The sequence below is a fragment of the Myxocyprinus asiaticus genome, chromosome 36 (genome assembly GCF_019703515.2).
Source record: "Myxocyprinus asiaticus isolate MX2 ecotype Aquarium Trade chromosome 36, UBuf_Myxa_2, whole genome shotgun sequence".
Classification (NCBI taxonomy): domain Eukaryota; kingdom Metazoa; phylum Chordata; class Actinopteri; order Cypriniformes; family Catostomidae; genus Myxocyprinus; species Myxocyprinus asiaticus.
Window position 1 is genome coordinate 10009968 of NC_059379.1, and position 18110 is coordinate 10028077.

The 18110-nt window shown below is 40.0% G+C and overlaps 1 protein-coding gene across 1 annotated transcript in view; it reads right to left on the minus strand.

The window, feature by feature from the left end:
- map2k6 (mitogen-activated protein kinase kinase 6) overlaps positions 1-17918 on the minus strand; it is a 40114-nt gene extending 22196 nt beyond the window's left edge. The window contains exon 1 of the mRNA XM_051674166.1: positions 17546-17918. Within this exon, the coding sequence (XP_051530126.1) occupies positions 17546-17636 (91 nt within the window). The 5' untranslated portion in view covers positions 17637-17918. The remainder of the gene's footprint in view (positions 1-17545) is intronic.
- Between the last annotated feature and the right edge of the window lie 192 nt (positions 17919-18110).

An 18110-nucleotide genomic window follows, 5' to 3' on the forward strand; every position in this document is an offset into this window, starting at 1 on the left:
GTGGCTACGGGACAACTCTGTGAATGTCCTTGAGTGGCCCAGCCAGAGTCCAGACTTGAATCCAATCGAACATCTCTGGAGAGACCTGAAAATGGCTGTCCATTGACGGTCCCCATCCAACCTGACAGAGCTTGAGAGGATCTGCAGAGAAGAATGGCATAAAATCCCCAAATCCAGGTGTTGCATCATACCCAAGAAGACTTGAGGCTGTAACCGCTGCCAAAGGTGCTTCAACTAAATGCTGAGTTAAGGGTCTGAATACTTATGTCAATGTGATATTTCAGTTTTTTCTTTTTAATACATTTGCAAAGTTATCAAATAAAATCAGATTTTTGCTTTGTCATTATGGAGTATGGAGTGTAGATTGATGTAAAAAATATAATAATTTAAAGCATATAGCATAAGGTTGCAACATAACAAAATGTGAAAAAAATGAAGGGGTCTGAATACTTTATGAATGCACTGTATCTTATCCTAATAACGATCATCCGAGTTATTCAGTTGCATATTATATTCATCTAGTAACACCTACTTGTGACCAAAAGTACAGCGGCTTTACCATCTCCAGCAATTTAATTGCTGTCAGTTAGTACTATGTTTAGATGCACAGTTACAATCGAGCTCTAGCGGGGTTTTGCGTAGTTGAGCAACAATCTTCATCTGTCTGTTGAAATATACAGTACATGACACAATACCTAATCAAATATTTAAGGAAAAGGACCTCGGCTGAGGTAGTTCAATTCACATCATCAGCTCAGTCTTTTGGAGCTTGTACACAACGCAGAGGCCATTTGTGGTACAATTAACGTGTATACAGGCTGGACGAAGCCAAGCTACAATCCAATTATCCAGGACTGGTATGATTTCAGTTGGACTGAAGGGTTTAGATGACAGCTGAAAAAGACAAATTACTGTATTGTTTTAGCCCGACTGAAATGGAACTTTTAAAGTGCATGTAATACACTGAGTGTGAATGTGCCTTTAGACTGTGCAGGGGTATAAAGACAGAGAGAGAGAGAAGAAGAAAGAGACAGAGGCACCTCCACAGCTGCCAGGACAAGTAGTAGCGTGTTCAACAGATTGGAGAACCACTTTCATCCACACTGAACCAACTATGAAAATTACCAGCAGCACTATCAAGAACTAAACACATGCATGCATCTAAACACATATTGCATCTTTTTCTTTACATGAAAGTAAATTGTTTTTGAAGATAATACATAAATGTTTTAGCTATCCAAAAACGGGCAGCAAAGCAAAAAAGCACAGGACTGACAGCACAGGATACCAGTACATGCATAGTGCTTGCATATGGAGAAACAGAGAATGAGAAAAGGCAAAAAAGACCAATAGATTATATAATCATGCAGAATTGGCAGAAAACAAAGGTTTTGTTCAACAAGTGAGGAGAAAAAACTGTGTCAGTTTCATAAAGCAATATTTGGATAGCTGGTTTTGCAACAATTCCATTTTTATATTGTTCAATTATTCCAATTAAAGTATAAAGGTTCGGAGGCTTTCAGTCAACAACTTTATTGAACAACTGAAGAAAACACTAAGACCTATTCACCCAGCTTTTTTTTCAGCCAGTTCTAGTCCTTCACAACTAGGACTGCAACTAATGATTCTTTTGATAATCGACTAACATAATGATTATTATAACGATTATTCGGCTACTCAGGCGATTACTCCAACGATTAATCATTAGCTCTTAACAAAATATTTAGCTTGTGCCTTGACATAAAAAGTTGTTTTAAATGTGCTTACTAACAATAAAGAGGACAAAATCATTTTAATGATATAGCTCTTAATGACGTTCACTGAATTGGAAGGAAAAAAAAAAAACTTGGATTTTTATCAAGTTTAATTCAGTAAAAAATTCACTGCCAGGGGGCCTGGGAAGCTCAGCAAGATGCTGACTACCACACCTGGAATCGCAAGTTCGAATCCAGGGCATGCTGAGTGACTCCAGTCAGGCTTCCTAAGCAACCAATTGGCCCAGTTGCTAGGGCGGGTAGAGTCACATTGGATTAACTTCATCGTGGTCGCTATAATGTGGTTCTCGCTCTCGGTGGGGCGTGTGGTGAGTTGTGCATGGATGCCGCGGAAAATAACGTGAAGCCTCCACATGCGCTAGGTCTCCACGGTAACACGCACAACAAGCCACGTGTTAAGATGCTTGGATTGACGGTCTCAGATGCGGAGGCAACGGAGATTCATCCTCTGCCACCTGATTGAGGCGAGTCACTACGCCACCATGAGGACCTAGAACACACTGGGAATTGGGCATTCCAAATTGGGGAGAAAAGGGGAGAAAATCGTAAAAAAAAAAGTTTTTTAGATATATAAAAATATTAAATCAGGGCTAAACATTAAGCATCGTCATGTGCTTGTCCTCCGGATAAGTAAATTGGTCATTCACTTGTCCGAGTAAAAAAAGTTACTTGTCCGGAGAGAAAAAAGGACATTTATGTTACATGCTCAAGTAACATGTCAAAGTTTATGTTGTATATTTTTCTAAAATTATAACCGATGCCCAATAGTGTACCAATGCAATCAACTCAATTCTCTGTGACAGAAATGTAAATTGCACTGAGTACGGGAGGAGGCTATTGTCATATGATAATTATTTTATATTACGTATGGTAGTCAAATAAAGGAAAGCCACCATCGCCATCACTTACAGCAGGGGTGCTCACACTTCTATGGAATTAGATCTACTTTTTCACCATGTACAATAAGGCTATACATTATCACAATACCAAAATTTCAATAGTTCAATAGTATGATTCTCAATACCAGCTTCAAGACCACAACAAATAATAACACTAACTAATATGTTAATCATGGAAGAATGGTTTCAATTTAAGTAAATATTCAAGACTAGTAAATAGTCAGTAATAATATACCAATAAAAACAGCAATGAATAGAAATAGATTAAAAATAATAGAACAAAAAAAAATACAAATTAAGAAAATTCAGTGCTTTTTTTAACAGCTTTAAAAGTTTTTAATGGCAACAGGATATCAAGTATTCAAGTAAACATTCAGAATGAAATGTAGCATAAAACTACTACTGGTCTTCACTGTATAATTATAACACATAAATACTTGTTAAAGCTACTACATTTACCCAGTCAAGAACAGTGAGTGTTTTCTATTTATGGTTGTATGATTAGTATAATGAATCACTAGACAGCAGCAGGCCTATTAGCTTACATTTATACATACAAGTCCAACATTTTAATACAGTTTTGCTTTTTCTCTGCTGTTTATGTTCACTTTAGACATCACTGTCTGTGTTTACATGAATACCTCACCAAGACAGGCATTTTGGCAGAATTTTGAAATGTATTTGACCGTTCAGGTGCGCATTAGCCCGAGCATTTTTGGAACACGCGCATGTTCAGCTCTACTTTATTTTACGATGACAGTGCTTCTGTATTTACTTTGTATTTTTGCATTATAATTCCCTCATGCTTTGCGATCAACATCAATTTTTAGGCTGTTTGGAAAGTTTGGAGTGCACGTGGACTGTGAGCTGTGTTTTCTTCCTCTCTTCAATCAGGCATGAGCTGCATTGCTGCTCACGCGTGCCATCATTTGTGTTTCATATGATCTCGTCACATTAAATGAGATCAACCGACTATTCGATAACGAAATTGTGTCAAAAATGCTTTTGTTGTCGATAACGTCAACTAATCGTTTCAACCCTTTTCACACTGTGCCCAGAATTCCAACAATCCCAAGAGTTCTTTGATGGAATTTCAGGGACCCAGAGGAGGGCCGTGAGTTAGAAAGAGACAGAGGGCGAGATGAAAATAACTTCTTTCAAGCTGCCGGCTGTTTGGTCCCTCTGAATGCACTGGGAGTATTAAAGACACTCTACACTTCCAAAGATGGCAGACTCTTTTGGTTACAGCAGCTGGGGGCACTGCTTTAGAACTGATGTCGTCATTGCTTCACAGTGTGCATCCTGTTCTAAAAAGACACCAACTGACAGAGGCAGAGCAGGGATTGACTTGACATCTTCAGTTCGAGATGAGTAACAGTACCTGCTATCACACAGAGGGTCTCATTCTAACAAGCAACTACGATTACAGGCCAACTGATTTCTGCATCATTCAGTGAATGTATGACAGTATGAAAGTAACAGTTAAAAACACTCAAGTCTCAAACAGTAATACATTGTAAGTGTGGATGAGCCGCACTTGAAGCCATTGTAAAATACAAATGTTCACATACACTGGCCCCTGTCAAGGGATGGGATATAGTAGGCAGCAAGTGAACAGTCACTTCTTGAATTTCATGTGTTGGAAGCAGGAAAAATGGACAAGCAAAAGGATCTGAGCGACTTTGACAAGGGCTGAATTGTAATGGCTAGACGACTGGGCCAAGTATCTCCAAAACGGCAGGTCTTGTGGGGTGTTCCCAGTATGCAGTGGTTAGTACCTACCAAATGTGGTGCAAGGAAGGACAACCGGTGAACCGGTGACAAGTCATGCGCCCAAGGCTCATTGATGCGCATGGGGAGTGAAGGCTAGCCCGTCTGGTCCGATCCTGCAGAAGAGCTACTGTAGCACAAATTGCTGAAAACCTTAATGCTGGCCAAGATAGAATGGTGTCAGAACACACAGTGCATAGCAGCGTACTGCGTATAGGGCTGCGTAGCTGCAGACCGGTCAGAGTGCCCATGCTGACCCCTGTCCACAGCCGAAAGCACCTACAATGGGCACGTGAGCATCAGAACTGGACCATGGAGCAATGGAAGGAGGAGGCCTGGTCTGATGAAATACATTTTCTTTTACATCATGTGGATGGTCGGGTGCATGTGTGTCGTTTACCTGGGGAAGAGATGGCAGCAAGATGCACCACGGTAAGAAGGCAGGCTGGTGGAGGCAGTGTGATGCATTGGGCAATGTTCTGCTGGGAAACCTTGGGTCCTGGCATTCATGTGGATGTTACTTTGGCACGTACCACCTACCTAAAGATTGTTGCAGACCATGCACACCCCTTTATGGCAACAGTATTCCCTGATGGCAGTGGCCTTTTTCAGCAGTATAATGCATCTTGCCACACTGCAAAATTGTTCAGGAATGGTTTGAGGAACATGACAAAGTGTTCAAGGTGTTGACTTGGCCTCCAAATTCCCCAGATCTCAATCCAATTGAGCATTTATGGGATGTGTTGGACAAACAAGTCTGATCCATGGAGGCCCCACCTCGCAGGGATGTGCTGGACCGACAAGCCGATCCATGGAGGACCCACCTCGCAACTTACAGGACTTAAAGGATCTGCTGCTAACATCTTGGTGCCAGATACCACAGGACACCTTTACAGGTCTTGTGGAGTCCATGCCTTGACAGGTCAGAGCTGTTTTGGCAGGACAAGTGGGACCTACACAATATTAGCCAGGCAGTTTTAATGTTGTGGCTGATTGGTGTAATTATACCTGTACCTACACAAACCTGTGATCGCAAATCAGTTGAATTCTTAATTAATGCCAATTCACAACATTGCTTGGTAAACAACCTAAAGTTACCATGTCCAGACGTGTCAGGCGAGCAGTGCAGCCTGACGCATCAAATCTAAATTGTTCCCATTACAATCAGTGAAGCTGTCTATTCTGGAAGTGCTAAACTGTGACACAGTTCACAGAGCAGACTGTGCTTTTCTGCTTGGTGTTGTATTTTTAACATTGCATTGCGGCTATACCACGGTATAAACAGCATTGCAGAACCTCTACCGGCTGCCACAATTCTCCAGTCACATGGTACAAATTGGAACTTTAACCATTCCCAGTCCTAAAAGCCAAAGTATACTTCGGTTGTCCTCGTTGCCAGTCACTCGCTAAGTGTATGCTTGAAGCAAATTTCATCATCAGCACAGTCCGCACAGGCTGTCCGTGCGTGACCCTGATTTTCTCAACACGTGAACAGTCCTCATCTGTGAACATCATCGGTGCATATGCCTGCTGTTGAATGTAGTTTTTGACAGTCAGACTACCGTCTGAGAAAAAAGTTGCAGTTAAGCGGTTTTACAATTATTTGTAAATTTCACGCAAAAAAATAAATAGGAGGTACACACCAATCTAGGCCACGACACCACTTATGCGCATCCCGAGCTAGGTGATGTACTTCAGTGTAACCAGAGTGCTTCAAGTGTGCATGTAGTTCACGGCATCCAACAGTTTTTTTCTACTGCAACAGTTTATTAATGCAATCAGTTGTCTGTCAGACACTTCAACATCAACATCCTCATCAACCAGTACTGCCGCTCCCTATATGCATATTACACAGTCTGCATATGGCACCAACTCCATAGGGGGGCACCACCTAACCCTAGGGGGGCACCAGAAACTGCCATTACTCGCACATTATATGTCAAAGACCCAGTAGCAGTCGGAACACAGTCTATCGCTTCGTGAACACACTGCGCCTTGCAACTAGCATATAGTTGGCGCTTTTATGTATCCCTTTTGCACAATCCTGAATTCCAACAAATGTTAAAGGCTGAAATCAATGTTCATATGGAGACCAACTGGTCCTCATTATCCTCTGTGGGCGTGGCTTGGGAGGCACTTAAGGCAGTTCTTAGGGGTCGGATCATACAGTATGCCTCATTCATCAAAAACTCCAAAGCACGAGAACTCGTGGAGTTGGAAGGGAATATTAAAAGTGCCGAGGAAGAGCTGAAGTGCCGAACGTTATCTGATGGCCTCAGAGAATTGACCCGATTGAAATACAGATATAATACTATTTTGTCAAGGAAGGTGGAGTTTTGGCTATTCAGGGCAAGACAGTCATACTTTGAGTCGGGGGACAAAGCAGGGAAGCTTTTGGCTAGATATATAAAGCAGAGAGAATCTTTCTCTACCATTACCTCAGTGAAATCTGCTGGTAGTGAAATATTTACCTCGGCCATTCATATTAATAATGCCTTTAAAGAATTCTATCTTGATCTTTATAGTTCCAAGTCTTCGTCTACTGATGAAGATATTAGAAACATTGTGGAACTATTAGAACTCCCTAAACTGATGACTGAGCAAAAAAATTATCTTGATTCTGATAACCTTGGAGGAGCTTGGCGAGGTAATTAAGGCCTTACCTACAGGCAAGGCTCTGGGGCCAGATGGCTTTGCCGCTGAGTTTTTTTTAGATCTTATGCTACAGAACTGGCTCCACTTTTGTTAAAAGTTTATACGGAATCATTAAAGAATGGAAAGCTTCCGCCAACCATGACACAAGCCCGGATTAGTCTGATTCTTAAAGAAGGACAAAGATCCAAGTGTGTGTAAGAGTCACCATCCAATTTCCCTGATCCAGCTAGACGTAAAAAAAATACTGTCAAAAATTTTGGCTAATCGATTGAGTAAAGTTATAACTTCTCTTAAACATATAGACCAGGTGGGGTTTATTTGGGGTCGTAGCTCTTCTGATAACATTAGGCGTTTCATCAATATCATGTGGTCAGTGGCGAATGATCAGATTCCGGTTGCTGCCATCTCACTTGACGCCGAAAAGGCGTTTGATATGGTAGAAAGGAATTATCCTTTACGATTTTGGAAATGTACGGGATATATATTTATATATATATATATATATATATAATTTTTTTGATCATTATTTTAATTGCTTTTTCGTTTCGTTTGGAGTGCAATTTGAATTTAGAAATGTATTTGATTTAAGTTTTTGTTTTTTCAAATAATTAATTTCATTTTAAATGCAAAATCACTAAAGCAAGAATATTCACCGATCCCTCAGCCTAGCGGTTGCCGATGTAATTGGATATTAAATTTGTTTTGTTCCCTCCTTCACGATATATATATAAAAAATCGTGCAGGAGGGAACAAAACAAATTTATTCACACACATGATGTATTTTCCTGGACAACTAAATACCCGGTAGAGAATACACAGATGAAGCAGGTTCTTTACCAAAGAGATGTTGCCCTTCACAACTGTTGTAAAGCCATCTTTCAAAAAGTTGAAAAACACACATTTTAATTGCACTTAATTTTTTCCAGTTTCATTTTAATTTTTAGTTAAAATAAATAAATAAATAAAGTTTGAAATCAAGGTGCCTTGCTTTATTGTGTAGGCTTAACCCTAACCCTGCTTAATGAAAATTACCCCATAGTACCACCTAGCGTCCAACCAGCGCTAATACTGGTGTTCGTTGGTTTCCTGTAGAGTTTTTTTTTTTTCTGCGACCAACTGACCAATAAAAACTTGGTCAACCAAGACTCTTCTCATCGACTAACATTTGGTTGACTATTAGGAAGCAGCGCTAGTTTAGTTGTCAGGTAATTGTCACTGGATTTCAAATTAAGTGAAATGTCACATCATGCGTGATCACTATTGATCATCGTTTTCATGATCGATCATTGCTGCCATGTCCGAGCACCCACGTACTCATGCCCATCCCTACTCGCTGCTAGTAACTACACGCAATGGACCGCGCACTGTCAGCACACTTAAACATTACAAAAATGTGCATCTTATAATTCATCACTTTAAAATCCCCACAGCTAAAAATATTAAACTTACTAGTTTGTTGTTGGATGACTAGTGGAGCATCCTGTCCCATTTGTAGGATGTGTGTCTTTGTATGACTTCTGTCTGCATGTTTTACATCCGTCATTTAAATGCTCCCAAACAGCTGCTTTATTTGGTGGATATGAGTCTGGTAGATCGAATTCCTCTGTTATATTTTGGAGTTTGTATGTAGTTGTACCAGTTTGATGTGAATTGAAAGTTCACGTTCAGTCTGCGCCACCTTGTTAAGCACCATGCGAACACCGTCCATAACCATAGCAACAGCTCCAGTACCCACACATACAAAAGAGTTTTTCACATTTAGGCTTACAAAATCTTATGAATAACTCTTTTAGGCCTATATGAGATATATATATGTATATATATATATATATATATACACACACACACACATTTTATATATATTACATTTTTTTACATAATATATATATATAATATTTTTGCCACATGTAAATAAAGCATTAAATTAACCATGACATTTTTAATCGCGGTTAATAGTAAAACCGTATAAATCGCGGCACCCCTAGTTGAATGTACTAAAAGAGTATCACAAAGCAGTTGCAGTGTGCATGCATCGAACGCATTCATATTCGTTCACGGTCAGAAGAGTATATTTTGAAAGCAACGCTGTATCCGGCCCTTAAAGCTGATGTAAGTCATTTCTGCGACACTAGCGCCACCAAACAGAATTGCAAAAATAAACTTTGTTTTCAAAACAGCTTTCTGAATACGACCCCCTACCCCTTCTGCCGTTGGTCAAACAAAGAGATAGACTCATCCCCAACTCACGCCACTGGTTGAGTCAATGTTATTGTGTATGTATAGACGGGATGCTCAAAACAAACAGGAATTTTCATAGAGCTACAAAGACACAGTGCTACAATTTTTTAGAAAATGAACCTATGAATGGCAAACTTATAGTTGTTTCTGCATATCTGGATAGGAGAAAGTATTTTAACAAAGAAAAATTTACATACTTCAGCTTTATTTGTTCTTGGTCTAACTCTCAAATTAAATGAACCACAAAGTTTTGTGATAACAATCTCCCCTATTCATTGAGGTGGGTTCATCAACCTGTTTACACTCAATCTCTGCTTGACTTCTTCCATGAAACACTGCCGCAGTCACACCCAGTGGTCTGCAAATGATGCAGAATCTTTTATTTTGCACTTAGCATAATTGGTTGGAAGATGCACCAATTTAAACAATAGACAAATGTGTTAACGGCAGAAATGTGGCCATTAGAAACCACCATTGAAACTAGATTAGGAGTTTGTCTCTTGCTCAGTGTCACACCATTTTCAAAGGTGCTACAATTTTCATTTCAGTTACTGAAAAGAGTGAAAATTTCGCAGGCTGTAGTTCAAACCATTCCACAGAATGCAGAAAAGTGCACTGAATCTTATGAGCTTCATTATGCAATCTGAAAGACCTTAATAAAACCATCATTTTCAAAGAGTCAGTCTGAATAGAGACCTGCATCACGCAGAGAACTTTGCACCCACGAGTGAATTAGTCTTGTCATTTGCAGAAGGAGATTATTTCCTGCATGTGAGAGGGTTTTACACAACGGTGCATGTGGGGCCAAGTATGGGATGCCTTAATATTAACCACATTTTGGCCTCGTTGATGACAACTGAAAGCTATTTACTAGGGATGTGCACGAGTAGTCGAATACTCGAGTATTCGTTCTGCAATAATTATTTGAATAGTAAAAATACTATTCGAATTTCGCAAAGTTTTGCTTTGCCGGCCATATATACAGTGAGATGCATGTTAAATCCTGAACACACAAACTAAAACTGCCAGTTATAACAGAATGCACTGGGTGGTGCTGTTGAGTGTGGACACAAGTTGATCACATTTGATGAGCAAACTATTCTGTCAGTACGTTTATATGGACACCAAAAAAGAGGGTCATTGTGAGAATGTGGCTTACTGCGAGAAAGCTGGGTTCCTGCTTAAATGTACTGGATAAGCGGTGTACACTCTACTCTCGTATATGTGCAGCTCGTCAGAAAGCAGCGTCCCCGTAACAACCTAATCCCTGCGACGCTTCTGTAAACAACAAACATGGCATCCGAGAAAGACTTCGCTAGCTGAGGTAAGGGACATTCCATCATTTAAACTGGTGTGTATAAATGAGTAGTTTACTGAGCATGTGGATATGCTTGTTTTTCTCAACAAAAAGATGAGATACAATATAAACATAACTATTATATGTTAAGTGTTTATATTCGTCCTGTACGTTAACTGCGTCAGTGTACTTCATTAGCGGTTTATTTTTCTTTGCTTTGCGTGAGCCTAAACGCTTTCATTCTATACTTTTATGTTTTCTCGCACTGCATGTTTAAATATTTAAAAAAAAAAAAAAATTAAATAAAACAAAAAAAACACAGGACATAATATACGCTTGTTTTGGATATAATTAGAAGCTTGTTTTTTTTTTGTTTTTTTTTTATGGTGATGCAACCTTTATGATTAAAAAAATAATTTTAACGTCTCTTTCTCATTAATTACCTTCATTTAAATAATAGAATATTCAAATATTCGTTTTTTATTAGTTTAAATATTTGAATACCAAATTATTGATGAATGCCCATCCCTACTATTTACTGCCCCCTGCAGAGGTGTCCTCCCTTGTGTGATGTAAATACTACATCTTTTCAAATAAGGAGACATGACATGCGCTGGCTGTGTAATAGCATGATTACAACTAGATTTGCATTTATTTCAAGGGATAGTTTACCCAAAATCCAAAATGTTGGCATTAACTCATGTTGTACCAAACCAGTATGATTCTTGGAACACAAAAGATGTTAGGCAAAATGACAGCCTCAGCCACCATTAATTTTCATTGCATCTTTCTTCCATACAATTAAAGTGAATCAGCTATGATGTGCCTAACATTGTGTTCCAGTAATGAGAAGCCTAAATAATGACAGAATTTTAATTTTTAACATTTTATCAATGTCGCAAGTAAATAGTTTTAATCTTAAATGTATTTTACAGTATAAAGTTAACAAAAAACAAAATTAGATAGTTTACCCGAGGCTGAAATTATCTACAAAACAAAAATTTCAGTCAGTATATTAAGCAGTCCAGGCTGAATTAATTTCAGAAGTTTAATACTTAGGGTTAGCGGTTCAGAACAAACACTAACAAGAATGTTTAAGGGATACGAAGGATGCATCCCTTTAATAATAAGCAAAGGTTGTCCTTTGTGGAAAAGTAATACTGTTGGTAATGCTATGGTAAGTCACACCCAGGCTGCCTTTGAGAGGAAACCCTAAAAGTGGTCAATTATTCAGAAGTCTGCAATAAGATGGATCAATGTCAGACTGCAGTTCCTGTGACCCAACATAGCTCACATCCCACAGAAGAGAGAGATGGCATGAGAGAGAAAGAAAGTGAGAGAGACAAAGACAGACAGAGAGGGGCCCCTTCATAGGGCCTCCCTGAGAGCCAATAGTCATTATGACGATATGGCGATTCAGCAGAAAGACACTCCTAGTGTTTTAAGCTCTGTGCCCCATTAAACGCAGCTTAGTCACTTATAAAAACCTATGTAATGCATTAGCCATACAAACTGGGGTGCAAACCATTCCACTTGCAGACCGGAATTTGCATGCAACCATCCAGCATGGATTCCATGCTGCAAACAAAAATAAGAAATAATAATAAAAATCACAATTGTTTATAATTCCCCTTGACATTGAAATTGTGATTAATTTTGTTTAGCAGAATTTCCATTAAAACACTTTTTTTTTTTTGTGGGCATCTGCATGCAATATTCTTTAGGAATACTACACATTAGTCCTCTTAGCTGCATGAAAACCAAATCTGTCATTCAAATTTTGAATAAATTATGCACAAAACAAGCAACAGATATTTATGTGATTGGTTACAATGCTCAACGCTACAATGCTTAGAAAATGTTGATGAAATCGGAGTTGACCTAAACGGAATGCTGTAATTGACGATACATTTTAATATAAAAAAAAAAAATTTTATTAATTGTGCAGCCCTAGGCACAAACCTGTCTCTTTGCATGCAACCAACCAGTGTGGATTCTGAATGCCCTGATTGGCATCATGCAAGCATATGTGTCTATGCATGCATGAATGTGAAAGCATGCTGGAGAGAAGGGCAGGTATGGGTGTCCTCTCCATGCACACATTCAAAGGGTGAAAGGTTGGGGGAATCAGCTGCACAATGCTTGCAACAATCCTTCTGCTATTGCACCAAAACAACACAGCAAGGCTGGACGGTCACCAACAATTGAGCTGTCGAAATTGGAGATTTAGCACTTCTGCGACTGAAGCGCAAAGGGTCTATTAGCATTAAAAATGTAACAATTGGGCATGACAACGGTAGGGTTGCACATTTAAACAAGATTACAATTACAGCTGCGACAATTAACTAATTGCAAAAAATGTCAATTACAGCGTTCCATTTAGGTCTGCTGCCTTTGTGTCACATTGTTTGCAACAAAACGTGTTTTTTGCAGCAGTGGAGCATTAACCAATAACTGTCTGATGTCCACTTTCTGTTATAATTTATTAAAAACTTGAATTACACTTGCTTTTCATACTGTTAAGAGAGCCACTGTTTTACTATTTTGTCTTGATTTAATGATTTAAGAAATTCAGGAACACAGTTCTCTGCTTGTTTTGAATGTGTAGCCTACATAAAGAATATGGCATGCGAATGCCTCATACAAAAATTAGTATTTTAATGTAAATTCTATTAATCACAATTAGACGCAATTTCAATGTCAAGGAAAATAATAGACAATTGTGATTTTTGTTACAATCACGCAACCTTAGTGCATGGTGGCTACACACTGCACAGCAGCAGGCCAGGCTGCAGGGGAAAGACATGGCAGGGACAGCTTCTTGCTATTTGCACTGCTGGGGCCAGAGTAGGGCGCACAATGGAACACAACTCATCCACAGCAGAAGTGCAAACTCAGTGAACCAGAGGCCAACAAGCGCAACATAGACCCCCACTGACACGAGGAGACTGCTCGTCCAAGAGATCGCTCCCAGCCCAGGAAAACAGTTGCCAGCACTCAAACTGTCTACTTCCATCCCCTCAAAGTATGCTATGTATTTGTTTCAAATCAGCTCTGAAATTACACTTTCAGTTTTCAGACAGTTATGCAGCTTAAAGGTATTTGCATACAAAAAACTGCAACCTGAAAAACATAAACCCTAACATGGAAATGCATGGTCCAGAAAATTGAAACCATAATTTTAAATGACCCATACAATTTAGAAAGAACATCAAAAAATAAAATGCATGCAAGAAATCCATACATTAAATAGCCTGCATCAAAAATTAAAATACATGTTAAAAAAATACATGCATTAAATGTAGTATTGCATGCATCTAAAACTAAAATGCATGTAACAAATCCAGGCTATTCATTAAACGCAGTGCTGCGAGCATCTGAAACTAACATGGGTAAAACAAATCTATACATTAAAAGCAGTATTGCAGACATCAACAACTAAAATGTATGTAAAACATCCATGCATTAAGCGCAGTACTGCATGCATCTAAAAATATAATGTATTGGGGAAAATATGCATAAAATCCAGTTTTGCATGGATCTAAATCTAAAATGTGCACTAAAAATCCATACATTAAAAATACGGTTGCATGCATAAACAACTAAAATGCATGTAAAAAAAAAAAACATGCATTACATGCAGCACTGCAAAAATCAACAACTAAAATGTATATTTAAAAAATCTATATATTAATACAGAATTGCATGCTTTAAAGGGGCCCCATAGACTGTATTAGGTTTCTCTTTAAACTGGTGTCTAACATTCGCAGCAATAACATGCAGCCTAAACACTGTATAAGGAGCACTTTAAACTCTGCTCTTCACAATCCACTACCCGGACCCTCCCTGCTCCGTGTTTGTTTGCATGACGGAGATCACAGCGATTTAGTTCCTCAAATGTTCATCAGGTGTGTCACTGTTACACAACAACTAAATTACTGCTCTTTCAACACTGAAAAATCACCTCATCAGTGTCAGTATCACACATTCTTGCACCACACCTACAAATACACCGATAAGCCACAATATTAAAACCACCTGCCTAATATCATGTAGGTCCCCCTTGTGCTGCCAAAACAGCTCTGACCTGTCAAGGCATGGACTCTACAAGACCTCTGAAGGTGTCCTGTGGTATCTGGCACCAAGAAGTTAGCAGCAGATCCTTTAAGTTACGAAGTGGGGCCTCCATGGATCAGACTTGTTGGTCCAGCATATCCCATAGAAGCTCAATCGGATTGAGATCTGGGGAATTTGGAGGCCAAGTCAACACCTTGAACTCTTTGTCATGTTCCTCAAACCATTCATGAACTATTTTTGCAGTGTGGCAGGGTGCATTATCCTGTTGAAAGAGGCCACTGCCATCAGGGAATACCGTTACCATGAAGATGTGTAAATGGTCTGCAACAATCTTTAGGTAGGTGGTACGTGTCAAAGTAACATCAACATGAATGCCAGGACCCAAGGTTTCCCAGCAGAACATTGCCCAGTGAATCACACTGCCCCCGCCAGCCTGCCTTCTTCCCATAGTGCATCCTGCTGCCATCTCTTCCCCAGGTAAACAACGCACACGCACCCAGCCATCCACATGATCTAAAAGAAAACATGATTCAGACCAGGCCACCTTCTTCCATTGCTCCATGGTCCAGTTCTGATGCTCACGTGCCCATTGTAGGTGCTTTCGGTGGTGAACAGGGTTTAGCATGCGCACTCTGACCGGTCTGTGGCTACACAGCCCCATACGCAGCAAGCTGTGATGCACTGTGTGTTCTGACACCTTTCTATTATGCAATTTTCTGCAATTTGTGCTACAGTAGCTTTTCTGTGGCATCGGACCAGACGGGCTAGCTTTCGCACCCCACATGCATCAATGAGCCTTGGGCGCCCATGACCCTGTTGCCGGTTCACCGGTTGTCCTTTCTTGGACCACTTTTGGTAGGTACTAACCACTGCATACTGGGAACACCCCACAAGACTTGCCGTTTTGGACTGACCCGGTCATCTAGCCATCACAATTTGGCCCTTGTCAAAGTCGCTCAGATCCTTATGCTTGTCCATTTTTCTGGCTTCCAACACATGAAATTCAAGAAATGACTGTTCATTTGCTGCCTAATATATCCCACCCCTTGACAGGTGCCCTTGAAACAAGATAATTGTTATTCACTTCACCTGTCAGTGGTTTTAATGTTGTGGCTGATCAGTGTATATGATCCATGAGTGTTCTATTCTGAGAATTTAAACTCTCTTGCATTGCAATAAGCCACATGACACTGAAGATGTGGCTGTGGTCACCACGTGGATCGGAATGGCCCACAGTGTTGCAGAAGCAAATAATAGCAGCTGCTGTCCATTGCATTGATTTGGGCTCTTGCATGTGCGTCAATTTGGCCCAAGATGTGAGAAACCTCACACACAGGTTCTATACTGTACTTCCATGAACAAGCAGGGACATTAGATATGTTACAAAGGCTCTATGGAGTGTAATTCCACCATTGCTTTTAATTGCTCCTTTAAAAGTAAAACAGCTGTCTTTTGCATCTTAAAATTTCCTGCATCATTGCATGGAGACTTGAGGTTTAAAAGCACATTTGAATCCTCTTCCTTGAACTGTTTGCAAGAGCAGCCGCTCGCAACAAAACTATATTTAGCTCTTTATTTTTGCAACCTCTACCTATGCATTACTGCTGGAACAAAGCTTGCATGACAGAGCGTCCAAATGATTTTCCATTACACCAATGGATGGGGACAACAAGAACAGGCAACTAATAAATAAATGTCTGAAGTTCAGCGTCACTCTCCTGCTCTATCTGCTAATCATGGCATGTAACCAGGCTGTCAGGTCCCCATTTCCCCACTGCACCTGCAGACACGACCGTCGGGCAAAGTTTTATGCCATTTAAGAAATGTTTCGTGTTAAATACATGTTAGGCTCAATCGATAGCATTAGTGGCATAATGTTGATTACCACAAAACATATTTAAACTCTTCCATCATTTATTTTAAAAAATGCAAAAAAGGTCACTTACAATGGAAGTGAATGGGGCCAGTCTGTAAACATTAAAATACACACCTTTTCAAAAGTATAGCCACAAGACCTAAACATTGTACGTGTTAACATGATTGTAGGGTGACGAAATCAGGAATTTGCTAGTTACAGCGCTTACCAGAATACAGGGTTTATCGGCATCACGTTGTCATGACAACAAAGTTACACAGGTAAAGTTAGTAAGCAATTTTATCACACCAAAATCAAATTAACACTCATCATCTTTACATTTTGTGTCTTTAATTTTAAAACAGTCAGTATTTTATGTTTAGGGATTGGCCCCATTTACTTCCATTGTAAGTGCCTTACTGTACAAACCAGATTTTTGAGAACCTCTTTTTTTTTTTAATAAACGAGGGACGAGTCGAAATTGTTTTTGTTAATTGAGCTGAACTTGTATAGAAACTTGTATTATCTTAATGCACCTCGCATGCAACATCGCCAGAAGTTCGAATTTCAATCTCCAGAGCGCAACCGAAACCAGCATGACATCACGTCGAACATTTTTTCGAAAAAAAAAATAAAATCGCCTCGTGCGCGTTAATAAGTAGGGTGCGGACAACGTTGCCATTGCACAATCACTTGGCAGTTCCTCAACACGGAAAAAGAAGGCGTATCTTTTAATAATCCTGGCATAACTAGAATGCAAATAGCGCCTATGCGCGTGTCTTATAAGGGGAGTATCCAGAAACTCTGCAAAAGGGCAGATCATTAAAACAGGAAATGCAAGTGACCCTCGCCAGCTATCAAACTTTTAACATGCACTGGCCACGACAAAGCTGCAGCCGTGCACTTTGCAAGCCATGCATGCAACGCTGGCTGCATTTCCGAGGTTTTGCACGGATCGGTTCAATAAAAAAGTACTTACCTGCTTTTGGCACGGACATCTCCCCTTTCGGGTTGTTGGGGGAAGGGGAAGCACAAAAGACTTTGCCTTCCTTGTCGCTCCCTCCCTCCATCTAGTCCTCGCAGTGAGGCTTCAAGCGGGCTTGCTTTGCAACAATGGTGCAAAATACAAGCTCCGATCCTCATGCACTCGGAACCCTTGGGCGTCGGATGCGCTCTTCTCCGTGCAAAAGCTGAAATTGCAATTGCACGCCTCGCAAAAAGCGACGAAAACGGGGTAAATTCTGCAAGCGCTCTGCAAAGAAACCTCGGCAGGCACTTACATGATGGGCCAAGGCTAGCAGCTGAGAGCTCCTAACTTGGATCAGTAAGAGCCCCTGCTAACACACGTTCTTCCTGCCTGACGAAGCGGGGGATCATGGGAGTGGTAGTTTCCACGTAATTGGTATGCGCCGGGTAAAGGAGGAGGAGGCCTACACATTTCTGTGCCTGTGCTCTACGTATGTACCTGTTGCAACATGGGCATACGTTTGCACATAATTGACATTTTTATATATATATATAAAACATTTATACATTTCTATTTC